The sequence below is a fragment of the Pygoscelis adeliae genome, unplaced genomic scaffold (genome assembly GCF_000699105.1).
Source record: "Pygoscelis adeliae isolate BGI_AS28 unplaced genomic scaffold, ASM69910v1 Scaffold316, whole genome shotgun sequence".
NCBI lineage: Eukaryota > Metazoa > Chordata > Aves > Sphenisciformes > Spheniscidae > Pygoscelis > Pygoscelis adeliae.
In genome coordinates, this window is record NW_008824905.1 from 991,274 (window position 1) to 1,008,733 (window position 17,460).

Here is a 17,460-nt window from a genome sequence, read left to right on the forward strand (position 1 = left end):
TGTAATTGCAAAAGAGCAAAATGGCTACTGGATGAAGAAATGGGCTATTAATTCCTTTTAAAAAAAGGAAGAAGCTGCTCTTGTAAAACCAAATATTCTGGTCTAAACTGGAGCATAGAAATAAAAAAATCTGGCTTGGCCTGGAAGTTGCATGCTAGTTTCCTCGTGAAGGGAAAAATTATCTGAGAAATTTTGTATATTACAAGAACAAGAGAGTCATGAGCTGGATTTTGGCTGAAGATTTTTTCAGAGAACCAACTGGCGCGCACATCCACCTCCGGCTTTTTCAATCCTGTGAACACATGGAGTTGATTAAATTTCAACAGTTGTTTAACAAAGCCATAAATGGAAGGTGTTAATCTGGGTTAGGTGAGAGGGTCAGCAATCTAGCGCAGCACTGTGAATGGAGCTTGTTAATAACTGCTTTAATGAGGAGCAACCCTTGTCCCCAGGTTTGTGTCAGATACTAGAGATGGAAGAAACTTGTACCCATCACTCGGGCTGTACTGTGTCTGTTGCACGGTATCTCACTAGTGAAGGCTGTGAAGCGGGGTATGTGGATGTTCCTCACCAGGTAAAAGTGAACTCAGTGTGGCCGTTAGGCAAGCATAAACTGGCTGTCAGTCCAAGTCCTCGCTGGCGCAAGCAGAAATGCAGTCGGTTTTGCTGTTCTGGTCCCCATCTGAAGGTTGGTACCCGCATAATATTCAGCCTGGAGTGACTGTAATATAGCCTTTTTGCTAAGCATTGCACACAAATTTTCGGTAGTTGCTCTTTGTCTGCAAAGAGGTAAATTATCATTGCTGTTGTTACCGTTACATGTTCAATTATACACTTTGAAAGCAGCGTGGCTGCCATGTGATCTGTGTCCTAGAGAAAAGGACATCTCAAGAACAAATATGCTTTCCCCAGCTGAGACCAAGTGTTTTGCTTTTCCTCCTACTCATTCTCTTCAAATTGAAATCCCATGGTCAGTTACGCTCCTGAAAACATGTCTGTGCCGCAGTGGGGCTCCGACATAGGGAGGAACTTGTTTTGCCTAAGTCTGAGTGCCGTACCAGTGGCACTATGCAGGCTTAACTCCTCTGTGTGCTCTTGCTATCTGTTTTGTTTACTGATGCAAAGTTTTTACTGCTCCCGGTATTTCTAAGCCAACCACCCCACGGAAGAGTCATCAGTGAATTGTTCTCTTAGCTCTAGTTTGTCAGATAGTAAATAGTGGGTATGATCGAGTCGGAGTAAAAGGAATAGATCAATTTCCTTCCCATAGAGAAGCTGAGCTGGCAGATGCTATTTAGAAACAAACAAGAAAATACTTCTCTAAAATGAAGTTAAAGCAATAGCTTTTTTTTGCCTCAGTTGCTACACTAGAGTTTTGAAGGGGATGAATGTGGACCTTCAGTGTCACTAGAGAAAAAGACATTCTCTAAGGATAGGCTTGACATGCCAAGGCAAGTGTTCCTTTCAAAAAAAAAAAGTAAAAGCTCTTCTGTGCTGCTATCGCGGTGTGTGCTTTGTTGGCATTATTTGTGGGGAAGGCCCTGACGGAGAGAGGCTGTTTCTGCTGAAACCAAGGGGGAGCACTTAGAGAGACCTTTTCAAATGCCCAAATGGCAGTGACCACCAAGGTTAATTCTCAGTGGGATTTATGAGTCCAAATTACAGTTTTGGTCCTGATGGGGGGGAGGGAGTATTTCAAACCAAGACACGTGTTGGAAAACATCCTTGTCCCTCAATCTCCATTTCCATACAGTTAGGTGTGCTGGTTTTGGCTGGGAGAGAGCTGAATTTCTTCCTAGTAGCTAGTATGGGGCTGTGTTTTGGACTGGTGCTGGAAACAGCGTTGATAACACAGGGATGTTTTTGTTACTGCTGAGCAGTGCTCACACAGAGTCGAGGCCTTCTCTGCCTCTCGCACCACCCCACCAGCGAGCGGGCTGGGGGGGCACAAGAAGCTGGGAGGGGACACGGCCGGGACAGCTGACCCCAGCTGGCCCGAGGCATCTCCCACACCATATGACGCCACGCTCAGCATATAAAGCTGGGGGAAGAAGAAGGAGGGGGGGACGTTCGGAGCGATGGCGTTTGTCTTCCCCAGTAACCGTTAGGCGTGAGGGAGCCCCGCTTTCCTGGAGATGGCCGAACACCTGCCTGCCCATGGGAAGGAGCGAATGAATTCCTGGTTTTGCTTCGCTTGCGTGCGCCGCTTTTGCTTTACCTGTTAAACTGTCTTTATCTCAACCCACGAGTCTTCTCACTTTTGCCCTTCCGATTCTCTCCCCCATCCCAGCGGGGCAGGGGAGGAGCGAGCGAGCGGCTGCGTGGGGCTTAGTTGCCAGCTGGGGTTAAACGGTGACATTGTGTTACCCGATTACCTTGTGATCTCCCCGTAGGGATTGTTGTCTTGTCTGTTGCCCTTTGTATGCCTCAAAACACACTAGTGAGGGAAAAACACCCAGTCCCCATATCTCTGTTGTGGCTGTTAGCAGGCTCCAAGTCCCACTTGTTCAGCTCCTGTAAGGAGTAGGTGCCCTCGAGGGCAGGACAGAGAGATCGTGACATCATGTAGTCTTCCCTGCAGCTTGGACATGAACAAACAACTTGTCTCTCGCCCAGTCCCTAATTTCCATAGACCTTAGAGGAACCGAATTATCCTGGAGATGTTGTGTAGGATTGTCTTGTGCTATAAAAGCTTGGGAGTGGAAAGACTGGGCACTAACAGCGTGTCACGCATTTGTTTCCTTTTTGAAGCTATGTTGAATATGTCAGTATTGCTACACGTATCTGACGGCATGGTAAAAATCTTAGTACAGTGGGTCGGTCTTGGAGAACCTCTTCAAAAGGCAGCCTTAAGGGATGTGTGTGTCAACAAGCTGCATTTGCTTTCTGGTGTACAGAAACTGCACAGCAGACTTGTTGGTAGGCCAGCGGAGCAGAGCCCTCTGAGGTCTGTGGTTGCTGTAAAACGGTACCCAAGATCTGAAGCGAATTATCTGAAATTGCTAAATACTTTTCTTTTGCCTGTGCTGACTGTTGTTATGACTAGAGTGATAAATTTGTCAGAGCAGACCTTCAAAGGACAACCACTTCAAGAAATAGGTAGTCTGCTTTTAAAAAACACCAAAAAAACCAACTTGAAATCTTTAAAGCACACTGGCTCCTGTTTCCCTGGAGAGGAGCGGCTGCATAATGAGTGTGTTTACAAAGCTGGCTTCAGAGTTCACCTGTGTCCATTGGTCCCTCCTCCATGCCTAAAAAATATAGTATTGTATTTCTAGACATCTTGTGCCTGAGGAGTAAATCTAGAAGGTCTGACTAGTGATCAATTTTGAGTGTTATTTGAAATACTAAATCTGATTTTACCTCATTTCCCTTACTAAGTACAGAATATATGTTTGTATCAACTCTTGGTATGTGTGGCTATGGCGTGTGCGGAATAAGTGGTGACTCTAAGAGTGTATTTCAAGTTTTGTTTTCCATTTTTCTTCGGACCTGCAGGTTCTCCTGGAAAACAAGCAGATAACTCAGCCGGCAGTCAAGGAAATAACTTGGGGACCCCAACCAAGGCTGGAAAACTGAGCCACGCTTTTAGAGATCCCCGGCCAGGGAGGAAAACTGCAGAGGGACAAGTGACAAAAGGTGGTGATGAGTCAGAGAGTGATTTTGAATCTGATCCTCCTTCACCCAAGAGCAGTGAGGAAGAAGAGGAACAGGAGGATGAAGAAGTCTTGCAAGGAGAGAATGGAGACTTCAATGATGACAATGATACAGAACCAGAGAATTTAGGCCATCGACCTCTCCTCATGGACTCTGAGGAAGAGGTGGAGGAAGAGGAGGAAGAGAAGCAAAGTTCTGACTCCGATTCTGATCGTACCAAGCAAAAATCTGCGGAAGGGCTCCTAAGCGGTAGGTTCAGAGATGGCGTGGGCAGCGGTGAAATCAAAGAACCTAGTTCAATGCATACGTCGTTGCCTGAGGTGCCAAGTACTGTAATCAAGGTCAACCCTGGCCAAGAATTTGATGTGTTTGGGGCAGTGCCCTTTTTTACTCTGCAGCCTCAGGCAAGAGAGAAGATGGACAAAGATGTCTCTTCTCAGATGGCTTTTCCCACCCTGAACCAAGAGCAGGATGACTTTGATGTTTTCACAAAAGCCCCCTTCAGCAAAAAGGTGTCTCAGCAAGATGGCCAGGTGGTGGGAACTGAGCCTTTGCTCTCCCCTGCCTCTCCACGGAGTGTCGATGTTTTTGGCTGCACCCCGTTTCAGCCTTCCCTTCTCCCCAGGACCGGTGGGAGTAAAGAGGACCTGTTTGGGCTGGTTCCTTTTGAAGAGATCACAGGGAGTCAGCAGCAGCAGAAGATGAAGCAGCAGCGTAACCTGCAGAAACTTTCTTCCCGCCAAAGGCGCATGAAACAGGAGGTCTCGAAGAACAATGGAAAGCGCCACCACGGCACCCCAACCACCACGAAGAAAGCATTGAAACCGAGCTACCGCACCCCTGAGAGAGCCCGCAGACACAAGAAAGCAGGCCGCAGGGACTCGCAGAGCAGCAACGAGTTCCTGACTATCTCGGACTCCAAAGAGAACATAAGTGTTGCGTTGACTGACAGCAAAGATCGAACCAACCCCCTGCAGACAGACGAGAGCCTGCTGGATCCTTTTGGAGCCAAACCCTTCCACCCACCGGACTTGATGCGGCATCCCCAGCATCAAGGGCTTGGTGACAACCGTGGGGATCACGGTACAGTAGTAGTGGCTGGTAGACCTCGGCAGAGCTCTTTGCATGGAGCCATTCATGGCAGTGAGGGGCTGAAAACAGATGACTTTGGTGCAGTCCCCTTCACAGAACTGGTTGTGCAGAGCGCGCAGAGCCAGCAGCAACAGGCGCTAGAGTTAGATCCCTTTGGAGCAGCTCCGTTTCCTTCCAAACAGTAAATGCTTCCAATGGGTTCTCCCCCTCCACCTCTCTGAGTTACTTAATAGAGGGTTTAGCTGGTGGAGTAATTTATCTGGTTGAATTGACAGGGACGTGGGTTGTACAGTTTGTTCAAGTTCAAGAAGGCATGGCCAACTTGCATGATGAAATTTAGAATGATGGTAATTTTCTATTGAGTTTTTTTTTGAGAAAAAAAGAAAAAATAAACCAGGAGCATCATTTTGTTACGACAGATGGCTCCCAGAATGAAAAGAGAAATCGGAGATGACTCGTTGTCTGTCACTGACTTTGGGCCCTGAAACGTATTGTCATTTTGCACTTTTGCGTTGCCTTTTCAGTCCTCTGTGATGTGCTGAAATGGAGGAGGGGGATGGGCAGAGAGATCACATGAAAAATGTTTTCCATACGTACAGGTAGGCTAATGGAACCGTGGTGGTTCTTGGCATCTCAGTTGCAGTAGACCTAAGAACCAAAATGTACTAATATCCAGATTGATCTGCTGGAAATAGTTGAGTCTTTGCTTCCTAGGTGAAAACTACCTTTATTAATCATAAAAATAAAGAAGCTGAGCCCTCGAGGGGCTGTGGCCCAGAATTCCAGAGCACGGCTATGGCTTGGGACCTGGTAGACATCTATGCAGCTGCAGAGGGGAAAGGCAGATTTTTTTTTTTGTGTGTGCCTAAAGGTTCAATTTTTTTTTTGTAACAGTAAGTGCCATTAATGTAAAATAGCAAACTGGAAGTTCAGAGTTAAAACTAAAGATACAGAGAATATAATGGTTTGCGAGACAAAAAGCCTGAATGTATGGAGTAAACCAGCAGGGATGCAGCCAGTGTTTGCAGCACTTTGAAGACTACTCAGTACGCTGGGAAGAGAGGCTGGTTTACATGAGGAAATCGTCTGGCACGTACGGAGTATTTCAGATGACTTGAACAGTTGACTGTGAGATGCAACCATCAGATTTATTTGATTACAAATTGGGATTTGTGTCTGAAAATACCTTTTCTTTTCCTCTTGGATTTTTATTGCAAAGAAAATGTGTATTCTTTCAAACCTGTTGTTTTTGAAAACAATAATAATTTTATGAAATGAGTGTAACCTAATGTTCTTTTAAGTTGTCATGAATATATTATTGTACTTAAGTGTATTTTATAAGAAAGTTTTCCTAAATGCACTGAGCTTTGAAGAAACTTCTCTGAACCTGGATTTGTTTCAGAACGGAAGCAGTAAGCAGCAGGTAGCTTGCAGAAGCTGATCGCTACCGTACCGGTAAACTGCACTTCACACCACGAAGCCTTACAGGCAGGACTCCTGTCCTGCTGCGCAGTACCTCTGAGACATTAGGTGCACGAGACGTGGCTAAAAGCTTGGGAGCGAGTGGTGCCAGTAGGTGATGGGAAGGTGATGTGACCAGATTCATCGAGGACAAAGATTTCGTTACCGTGTTGTAGAAGTACGAGCTGTGTGTAGGCGGGATGGCTTCCCTGCTGCCTTGCAACTTGTGCCAAGCCACGTACGCCGTCTGCAGAGCGAGTACGACTCGGGACGGTCCAATTTACCTGCCTTTTTTCTGTGGCAGTCCTAAAGAGGAGGTGGAAGGAGGTAGTTCCTCTGCTTGTCTCGACTCTATATCCTGCTCTACTGAATGCGGATGAGTAGATAATCAGATGTTTATACGTGGAGGACATAAGCATTCATGGTTGTGTGTGTCCCCCCTTTCACGGGAGGTAAAGTGAAATATTGAGGCTTGTGCATTTTTGTTCAAAGGTTCTTGCAGGTTATACAGCCGTCCTGAGATCTGTGAGGGTGGGGGGTGGATCCCTTACAATATTTGTTGAAAACAACTTGTTAAATACAAGTCACTTGACTCCTTCGGGGGGTGGTTTGATAAAATGCTCCCTTGGATATATGTGAGATGGCTTCCTTTAGTCCTGGAATTTGAAAGTAGCTTATACGTATCTGTATACCTTCATTACCTTTATCTTCCTCGTTTTCATTTTTGTCACAGGGTGAAAGTGAAATATTACAGCTGTGCTTGGTTAAGTATGCCTTTTTCAGGCTTAGAAATTAAGCTCTTAGGAGGTTATGAGTAGAAATGTTTCAACTCTATTTGCACAGCAGTTTCTTAGGCTTTATTACTACTGTTCTCACCTGGGTTTTTTGTGCCAAAGGCTGTAAGAAGCGCACGCCAAGTTGTGTAGCATTTTCTGATACTCAGGTTAACTTTCTTTTCCCTCTGCATGTGCTTATGATCTGCCTTCCTACAGTTTGTTTCTGAACTGCTAATTTACCTGCCTAAAGAGCTGTTGGCACAGAATGCTAGGACAAATGGGGCAGGTGGGTGGAAACAAAACGAGAGTAAAACAACAGGCAACTGACCCGCGCTCTTAAACGCAGCTAGTCCTCGCCAAAGCCACGCAGCTGCTGCTTTCCCTGGTGGAAAAGCAACTTCAGGGCTTGCTCGGCCGTCTGGTGCCAGAAAAAAGGGTTAACAAGGCGCATGGGACTGGAGCTTAGCTCCACTGCCTGAAAGGAGAGGCGGTTTGCTGTTGGACACACAGGGAAAAGGCCGTGCATCGGCAGACTTAGTGTGGGCCTAAATATTCGGGTAAATTAAGAATAGAAGGAAGCGTGTTTGGCTTTTCTCTGTTAACCCTGAGACTTAAGGCTGAGGGAGCGCTACGGGTTTTCCTTGTGTGGTGGGTTGGTTTGGTTTTTGGCAGAGGGTCCGTAAGTGGTTATATTACAGTACAGGAAAGCCGAAGTGAGACTGTACACAGAAACTAAGAGACGAGATAAAAGCAACTTGTGCACCCAAGTTACTCTAAAACTAGCACAATGTCTCTGGCTGCATATGAGTTATGGCAGATGATATTTGCTTTCTGATGGCCTTAATAAACCTTGTTCTTTGTGTTCTAGTTACAAAACAGGTTTTTGCATAAAAGTAACTTTTTTGTTTCTAGAGTTAAAATTATTTCATCTTGTGACTGAAGAGAGATTAGTATGTCTTGCTAAGTTGACTTTGCGTGGCATGTATTGGTTATACACAACTAAACCCAAGTTTGGGTTTAATTTCAGCTAAGATCCACTATTCAAGAGACAAAATGTGGTACTGTCGAGGAACGTGATTATCCTTTTGCCTTTATTTGGTGTGTGTGCGTGCTCATGTGTGTGCTTGCCATGGAGTGTATCATGACCTTACCTGAAATACGGGAAAGACGTTGCTGCGCTAGACGTGTACCAGGCTGTCTGTGAAGAAAATAATGGCATGGTAAGGAACTGACGCTTCCCTTCCAGCAGACAATACCGATTGATTTTTACAGCTTTTCTTTCAGCGTGTTGAATGGCTGAACCACAGGCCTTTTAGAAGCAGCTGCTTGAGAGAGAGATTCTGTCAAAAGGTACTAAGAAGCCCTTAATGGTTGCGGTCATGGAAAGAAAAGCAAGATAGTTGTGTTTCTCTGCAGATTCTCAAACAGCCTTGAGATGTGCGCGATGGCTTTGGCTGACCTGCGTAATGTGGGACCCGTGAATACCAGCTTTGGAGGAAGTAACTTTTAATCATTCTGGGTGTCCCAGTTCGTAAAACCAAGTACTGTGAAAATAAGTTGATATATTTGCTACTGTGAGAAAAAGAGTTTATCTGGAGTTTTTTATACTATATCGTGTATTTTTATATATGAAAAGTATATATAAAATATACACATGCTCGCACACATCATGTCTCCCTTGGAGTTGCTGTGTTTTGAGTAACACAGCAGCCACAATCACTTTCACGTGACTTGAGGGAGTGAATATGAGTGAAAGCTGGAAAAGAAAAAAAAAAGTGCAAAGAGTGGCTGCTGCGTTACTTTTCTGTAGTGCTTATTTCGAAAGGAAAATCAAGGAAATCGTGTGTATAGCTAAATTTGTGACTAAGGCATCACCTAATATTAAAGAGCATAAAAACTATTTTAAAATTGCTGGCATTCAGCTTTTAAGTGCACTTTCCTGAACTACACTTCCATTTCTTGTTAGACTTCAAGTTTCTAAAGCTTTTTTGTGTACCACTAAACAGAGAACTTTAACTTTTTTGTGAACTGATGTATGTCATAAAATACTTGCAGTTGTTAAATAAACAAATGTGATAACAGTGACTTTGCGAATCTCCTTAAACATTGCATTATTAAGTATTCACATTTAGGCTTTAGTTTACTCACTATAAGCAACGCTGCTTCTGCTGATTGGCTTTTTGTGGCTGTAGGCTCCTGTCACTATTTTGAAGATGTTGAAACTACTTGTATTCGCTGCCCAATCGTCTGTCTTTGTCCGACTTCTTAAAAACCTGTTGATCATGTACTATTTTTAACTCCTTAGGTTCATCATTACTCTCTAAACGCTTCCTGCAGAACGGTTCTGAAAGGATGCATTCCGACTCCTAGGCGGTAACCAAAGCTTGATCCCTTTTCAGTAGCCAAAATGCTAAGTACAGTTCACAATGCTATCTGCGGGGACTTAGTTCTGCACCTAATCTTCTAGAGATAATTTTAATGTGATTTGACCCCCTTCTACCAGTGGTTTACCAGAGCAGTTTTTTTGGATGCTGCTTGTACTGATGTTACTCTTAGATAAGCTGAAGTAAGCATGAAAATGGTCAAGAAAAGATGGAGCGGCACTCGGTTACTAAATCGTAGCTCATGTCCTGGCTCTTGGTTCTTCTGTCTATTGCCTGTTTCAGTCTAATTTGTTACAAGAAAATCCACGAGCAAATACAGTTCAACTGCAGGCCTCAGCTTAAACGAAAACGAACAACGGTGGCTGTTAAATCCTTGATGTAAACAGTCAGTTTTTAATGGATAATGAGGTCTTTTCAATCTGCGCACTGCCTGTGGTTTAAAGGCTTGGCAGAAGGCGAGAGGCAGAGGACTTGGGGCAGTTCTGAGGGTTACTGGTAATAAATGTTCTGCGAGCGCTGGCTGTGTGCTGCAGGAGAGGATGAGAACCGGTGCTGGTAATGGAGAGCGCAAAGTCATCCTTGCTGGCTGGCGCAGCTGCCTGCTGCAGGCTGTATGCGTAAGCAGGGTACGCGATGGTCAGAGCTTTTCTGCCTGGTCCATCTCCGATAGAGGGTTGGTGAGTTTTCAGCCCCTACGTTACAAAAACAGTTAAAAAAAGTTCTGGCTAGGGTTTTTGGTTTTGTTTTTGCAGTGTAACTACTAGCACTTGATTTCTTATCACTGCTGTTTGCATGCAGTTGAACTACTTCTGTTAGGGCAAAAGCATGTTTACAAAGTCGAGGTGGGAAAGAGGACTGTTGTTCCAAATGGCCGGAGCTCCACAAACAAGGCCCTGCTTGGAAACTATCCAGATCTAACGGTGGTAGGCTGCAAAGCTGAGTTCATCAGCAGATTCACCTAGAGATGCTCCTCCAAAAATGCACGTAGAACACTACGTACTGCTCGTAGAATATACTACGTGCGATACTGGAATAGTGCAGGCTGAACCCCTGCCCTGCCCATGTATGCTGTGCCTTGATAATTAATGAGACAGTCTCCCTGTATATTTAAAACCCAGGGGAGGTAACAGAAGTTGTGTGGTTGAGCAATTCACATCCGTCATTTCACTATGTGAGAAGCAAGAATGGTGTTACTCCAAGTAAACATCCAATGAACTGAATTTTATTTAAAGGTTCGGTATGTACATAAAAGACCATCATGCAGCTTGATAAATTTTTGTCAGGGTAATAAAAATGAACAGCTTTGCAGTCAGTTTCCTTATCCAGTGAAAACTGCTACTGTAGTTAGAGTTTACATAAAAAATACATTAGCAAACTATAAACTCAGTATGCTTTCAATACACAAACACAGATTCTTCAAATACTATTGTTCACATAATACTGGACACAAGCTTTTATACTTGCAGGTTCCTTGTCAGGCTTCAGTAGTAGTAATTAGTGCACTTGAAACTTGCTTGGCTGTCAAGTTTAAAAAAAAAAAAGTAAAAAAATCAGTGTTTACACTGAAAGGCTCAAAGGTCTGGGAGTTGAATCTTAAATGCCAAGTCACTCCTTCCTCTTTACTTGTTTCTGGAGTTGAAAAAAAAAACCCCAAAACCACCCACTGAACTTAACAGTTAGCATTACTCTCCAGCATACCTCTAGTTAGTATCCTGCCTTCTCCATCCCCGATGAGCATTCATATGCCTGACAGTTTCTTTCCATGGCTATTCTGCATCTCCTTGGCACGCCCCTGACGAGAAAGGCTGAGGGAGCTGGGCTTGTTTAGCCCCGGGAGGAGGCAGCGCTGGGGGGACCTGACAGCAGCCTGCCACCCGTGAGGAGGGTACTGCAAAAAGCCAGCCTCTCCCCCCATCGGAGTAAGCTAAATCCGATCAAGGGAAAGCCCTCCCATGAGGAAAGAGGCAATAGCATAGCATTGATGAGACTGACCGTTCAGTAAGGGCTGCTTGTGTGTTACGCAGCTTTTAGCACGGTTGCCTAAGGCTTTCCTCGCCCACCGCTAGGCAGTGCGGTCTCTTCCTTAGCCTCAGGTGTAAGACAGCTGGTTTGAAATCCGGCAAGACCCCTATCAGCCTGTAGTAAGCTGGCTGTTGTCAGACCATCACAGAACACGAGAGAAGATGCTGGGACCCTTTTGAAGGCCACGCTGCAGGTAACGAGGGCAGTTGTAGAGAGGTCAGCTACGACAGTTGATAATCCCAGAACAGAAGATTTCTACCTATCGTCAAAGCAGAAACAGTTAGGGTATCTCCCGCTTGCTAATGCTAGCCATGCCAATGCAATCATGTCCTTCAACAGGTCCAGTTCCAAACTTTAACCACGTGGGATGAAGTCGTAACAACATCTCAAAGCAAGCAGAGTAATTTCCAAATGGCTAATGCTGGCTAACACTTGATTGTGCGAAACAGCAGCATTTGCTACCACTGCTCAACTGAACTGTAAACACAAGCACAGCTGCTATACAGAAACCACTGAAAAAAGTTGACTCTAACCCCAAAATCCAAATAATTCCAGTCCTGTTTGAAAAACTGGCATCCACTGACCTTAATCTTGCTGAGCTACAGCTACCTCCTAACCTGTCTATTTCATATCTCCCCAGTGTTGAGTTTGCAAGAGATGGTTTCACGACTGATTCTAAAACCCAAGGCAACCTTTTCACTTACGGTGATAAGTCATTTTCAGTAACAAAGTCGGCAAGTACAGTATAATACATCAGACATTAAAAGGCCAAAGTTCAGTGATTTGAAGCCACAGCAGGTTCAGTCCTCGTGGTGTGTTATTTCATCGTGTTAAACTAATTAACTTAAAAAAATTCTTAGCAACTCTACTAATTGCAAGATAGTAACAAACATGAACACACAGGCTTACTGCTACTCCTGAAATATTTTAGAATACTAATTCCAAATTACCCAGGGGATCAAGAGAAATTTCTTGAAGTAATGGCTCTACCCATATTGAGGGAGGCAATTTTTAAGACCCGAAATGCAGGTATAGCCATGGCGGATCTTCCAGAAAAACAAAGAGCTTGTCCAGAGAAATACAAGAGTCCACTGAATTCAATTTTATACGTTACCGAACCGATGCTGAAGTGTAAGCACGTCATTCAGGCAAAGACTCTGAAGGATGCAACACACCGTACCGCTGTGATTTAGATCCAAGACCGGGTCCCACGGTTAGCATGGTTTTACAAGCACGCTGTCAGGAGCCGTTTCTTAATTATGCACTTGAACAAAACCCGATAAACCTTGTATATGGGCCTGTTAGCTTAGCAAGGGTTATTACTTCTGTTGTTCGTGTTTACCAAGCAGAAAAAACAGTGCTGTGATCTGAATGCTGAGTGTCACAGCCCACCTTTCCCTTGTCCCAGTGCAGGAAGACCTGTTTTGATTGCAGAACAGGAAATGAATGTCAGATCCGGGGCAACGCTGTTGGTTTTTTCAAAACGCCTACTAACAGTGTCCCAGCAAGCGGGTGACCGTCCAGAAGTCAGAAAAGGAACTGCCTCAGTGCCTAATTTCATAGCTCAGCTCATTAGGTAAGGTCCAGACACTCAAAGTCAGACATTTCATCGCAGTGCCTCTGAAATACAGGGGGGAAACAAGTTTAGTCACTTACTATGCACATGAAGTTATCGACTCTTACCTGATCTCCAGAAAATCCAGACCAATGCTTAGTAGGCTGAAAACCTGACAAAAGCCTGAGGAAAAGGCTGCTTAGGAACAAATACCAATGACTGCTTGAGGCTATTAAAATTGTGAAACAGAGCTGAAAGGGATCTGGCAGACCTCTGTCCAGCCTGTTCTAAAACTCTGCTCAAGGGGACTGCGGTCTCGTGGAGCCTCATGCAGTCCAGCGGTACAGATGAGCAGAGCGCCTGGCATCAAGATCACTACTTTTTTATTTACAAGCAAGTATTACACCGATCAGCATTTTATTTGGGGAAGCTAATTAGGGAGGTTGACTGAAACTTATCGTAAGTTAAAAACAGGTTTATTTCACCCTATACTTGTTAGAATATCCTATTCCCACGAGTATGAAAACGGCTATACCTTCACTCACAAGTCTGCGCTATACTCAGGACAGGGCTTGCTGTGCCGATATTGCATGATGTACACTGTGGATTGATGCCACCAGTACAGCATCACCACTGCAAGGATGTGCCATACTTGGTGACTGGAGCCGAGGTAGTTCAACTGTCCTGTGCGGAAGAAAAAGGGCAAGCGAGTTCAGTTGTTAAATTCAGCAATAACTCATGCAATGCAATTAGCAATCAGTCTCCTCCAAAGCTCAACTATACACGCCGCTTGCTGGTTGACGGTGCGAGTTCTTTAACGAACTTCATCAGAAATTGTCTGCCTTCTTTTGATGGAAATGCATGCAACGTTTTACTCCATATGAGAATACTTCATGTAGAATATGGTCAGTCTGTTCTCTCACAGGACGTTCAGGACTCACAGCAAGGACTGTGACGCTGCAGGAAGCTTAACTGCAGAAAAAACACCCGGAAGAGAATTTCCTACCTGGGAAGTATCTTTCTGGAACTTTGGAAATATAGAAGAGAAAAGCTACAGCAGCGATGAAGTACATGACAACTACACGTGGAGCAAACTCCTGCAAAAGAAAAGGAAGCTCTCCTATTCTGTTAGAAGGTAAAAGTAGAAAAAAAAAAAAAGTCCCTAAAGATGAAAAAGGCGTGACAAAACTGAATCTTATCTCCCTGCCTATGTTATCTATGGACAAAATACAACAGGGAAGTAAACGCCAAAGTTTGGGAAAATCTGAATGGGAAGAAACGTGTTCTATCACGACCTCTCTGCTTCAATACACAAGCTACTTAAGTGTTTCTCCGTAGCCTGCAGCAGACATGACATTTGTCAGTAAAAGGACGTCTTCCAATATGCTGATCTTACGCAGAGTGGCCAGGATAAGCGAGAACGATGACTTCAGTGCAAAATCTCACTTACCGGTTGGGATTGCAGTCACCAGAACCCAAAGCCACAGGAGTACTACATACTGGATGGTAAATAATCAAGCAACTCATTCACAAGTTGCTTTTTGTTTTCCTTAACAGAAAGTTTTGTTATCAGAAGTGGAGCATTTTTCTGACGTACCATACCTAGCATTATGCTATACCAGGAGAAAATAAACGGGGGAAGACGTGGGGGGACAACTACTGTTTATCTGATTTTTAGAAGGTCAGTGTTAAGTGCCCTGTCTAAAGACTACAAATATTGATAAAGGTTGCTCTTCCACATTCAACAGCAGCTCTGGACTGGGCTAAACCATCACCCCAGGTGACAGTCCTCCAGCAGGGCCAGTCTAAGAACGTGCACGGTTACTGCTTACTATGTAAAAGGAAAAGTTTTCTTCAGCACAGTTAGGTCCCTGGGTAACTGCAATGATTTCTGGGGTTTTCATTTTGGGGCATACTTTACTGTCTTTAGCTGTAGTGTGCTGCTTGTTTTTCAGAGCATAATTCTAAGCGGTAAAACAAGAACAGGAAAACAGTTCAGTAACTTCACAGCGATGTTAAATGAGGATTGCGTAAGAGACAGAGGGCTGAGCAGGCAAACACTGATTTTTGTTGCCAACCCAGGGAACAGAAGAGGAAGCAAATAATCATCCCATCAGCGTCTTCTGTTTCCCCTCTCTCCTCCCGGGCTGTGGAGGCGGACAGCCCAGAGCACTGGTGCAGCCTGACAGACTGCTTCCCACGCCGCAGCCAACTCAGCTCTTCGCTCCTATCCCTCGCCCTGGGGTGAACGAGGGTGCGGTCCACCTACACAGGCTGCTCTGTCCCTCAGGCAGACACGCTCAGTCACATTTGTGTCCAGTTTTCCTTCTCATGGTGCAGTTTTAAATCAGTAGAGCAGATTTAATCTACTCAACCTCTTTACTGCTTCTCAATAAATTTCTAAGTGTTTGCATTTGGATCGTATCGTCTGCAAGAATTCTGTGCTTCAAGAAATTTTAATTACCGTTGCTTCCCCCTCATGTCCCGAAGTGTAAGAGGTCTGAAGGAAGAAGGCAAGCAAAAAGCAAAAGGGAATCTTAGTTCCTTCTTTTTTTCTTTTACCTGTACAATAGATGCACCGATGCCGCCGTTGAGCCAAACCCAGTGGATGGTGGGAATAATTCCGTATCCAGACACTGAGCAAAAGATGATGGAGCGCAGTCTATGCCACTGTTGTGTGAGGTAACTGGGATGAATCTGAGCAAAAAATACTGCCAAGATCATTGCCAGCACAGTGATTAAATATACCTGACGCCAGTACTGAGAAAAAAAGAAACAAAAGCAAGTTTGTGGGTGTTCTCATCATGTGGAAAAGTAAACTCTGGGTAGAAAGCTTACATTCCTAACTGTAATGATGTATCAATTCTCCTGTTACTGCTGCGAGCGCAAATGATGGGGTTTGAGTGAGCGAGCGGACTCGTATTTATCAGCTGACAGTGAGGGGAAGGGACTCTACTGCTCGGGTACACCTGGTAGAACATCATTTATCCCAAGCAGCGCCTTCACCAAAACATTTTAAATATACCTCTGCCTAAGCACGCTTGCTCAACTACCCGGCCGCTGGATCCGCTGCAGACAGGGATGTAATCTAGGCCTCGAAGGGAACTACTTCTACTTGTCCTCTCCTAGATGAAGAGAAAATAAGTTTGTTTCTGCCTCACGTAAGCTACCTAGTGGGAAATGATGTTTGAATTGTGTGTGATGGGGACACATCCCACAATCAGCCTCCCTCATTTGGCAAAGGCAGGACCTGTAAAGCTTACCCTGCCTTCATATAAATTTCAATAGTTCCTTGAGGCTTGTGTGATTGACCGCTTGAAAAGAAAACCTCAATTTGCCTACAGCTTCAGTAAGCAAAGTTCTGCTGGTGTCAGAAGGAACTCGTTTCACTTTCCATCTCTGTCTCCTGGCTAATGTTCTATGTGGACACCCTGCAACGAGGCCCCTTCCTACGGCGTGCAAACTACAATGAGACCGCAGGAACTAAACCTGACGTGAACAAGTGCTTCAAACTTACGTTATTACAATAAAATGCATAAAACACGCCGGACACGTAGCAGCCCAGGATACCAATGGAAATTCCCGCATAATCCAATGCCATCCATCGTCGGCTGGTCTTCTCTGAGCGGTGACAACAGAAAAGATGATATCCTACTGAGCAAAGCATACAGACCTATACAAAGGTTGAAACAAGGACGCATTAATCTCTTAAAAATTAACAGGGACTATACCAAGCTTGAACTCTGAAGCGTAGAGCATGTGACTGACCCGTTACATGTTTTGCAGTGCAACTTGGTGTCATCAACAGAAACTAACGTAAGCTTCTCTGGCAGATTGAAGAAGGAACAGAAAACTTTGCCAGACTTGATAACCCCAAGTTGCACAGCTCAGGAAATTGGGCTGTTGTGGCCTAGATGGTTGAGGCCAAGCGAAAAGCCGGTACGTAAGGGAGCAGGGCCACACCTGCACGAGTACAGCGGGACAACGAATTCAGCTTGGCCAAACTACCACCAGCAGAAACCAAAGCCCAAATCCGCCCTTACTGCCCGGCACCCCAGTTACTTCAGCGAGGGAACACACAAGAAATCAAACTCCTATACACAGGTTGCTTATTTGCTTGTAGGCCGGTGTCAAATTTTTTCCCCGAGAAGCGTCTTTTGTGTTTCTCTGCCACCCTCAACAGGAGCAGGGAAGAGCACAACAACCGTGCTTTCCAAGCCAGCAAAGGAGTTTTCCCTGCTTCTAGCTACGCAAAGGCATCATGTACTCTTTAGGGAATATACACAGCGCCCTTTGGCTCTTCACGCTTCGTTAGGGACAGCATACTTCACAGGATCTTCAGCCCTCAAATGATGACACCCTGGAAGTCTGCTGTTGAGAACAGATTTCGTCTGACGCAGAAGGTAAAAAGTTGGAATACAAGCCCTGCCGCCATTCCCGACCAGCAGCAGGCCACGGCTGATTCTCACGTTCTGGTGGGTGACCCTTGCCAGCAGCAACTGATGCTGTCCGG

The 17,460-nt window shown here is 44.9% G+C and overlaps 2 protein-coding genes across 2 annotated transcripts in view; one reads left to right on the plus strand and one right to left on the minus strand.

Moving 5' to 3' along the window:
* BMP2K (BMP2 inducible kinase) overlaps positions 1 to 5,700 on the plus strand; it is a 38,916-nt gene extending 33,216 nt beyond the window's left edge. Inside the window, exon 15 of the mRNA XM_009324889.1 lies at positions 3,499 to 5,700. Coding sequence (XP_009323164.1) covers positions 3,499 to 4,934 — 1,436 coding nt within the window. The 3' untranslated portion in view covers positions 4,935 to 5,700. The remainder of the gene's footprint in view (positions 1 to 3,498) is intronic.
* A 6,742-nt stretch (positions 5,701 to 12,442) lies between these two features.
* PAQR3 (progestin and adipoQ receptor family member III) overlaps positions 12,443 to 17,460 on the minus strand; it is a gene marked incomplete at its 5' end in the record, with an annotated part of 5,449 nt that continues 431 nt past the window's right edge. The window contains 5 exons of the mRNA XM_009324903.1: positions 12,443 to 13,012; positions 13,483 to 13,631; positions 13,954 to 14,044; positions 15,510 to 15,707; positions 16,465 to 16,620. Coding sequence (XP_009323178.1) covers positions 13,489 to 13,631; positions 13,954 to 14,044; positions 15,510 to 15,707; positions 16,465 to 16,620 — 588 coding nt within the window. The remainder of the gene's footprint in view (positions 13,013 to 13,482; positions 13,632 to 13,953; positions 14,045 to 15,509; positions 15,708 to 16,464; positions 16,621 to 17,460) is intronic.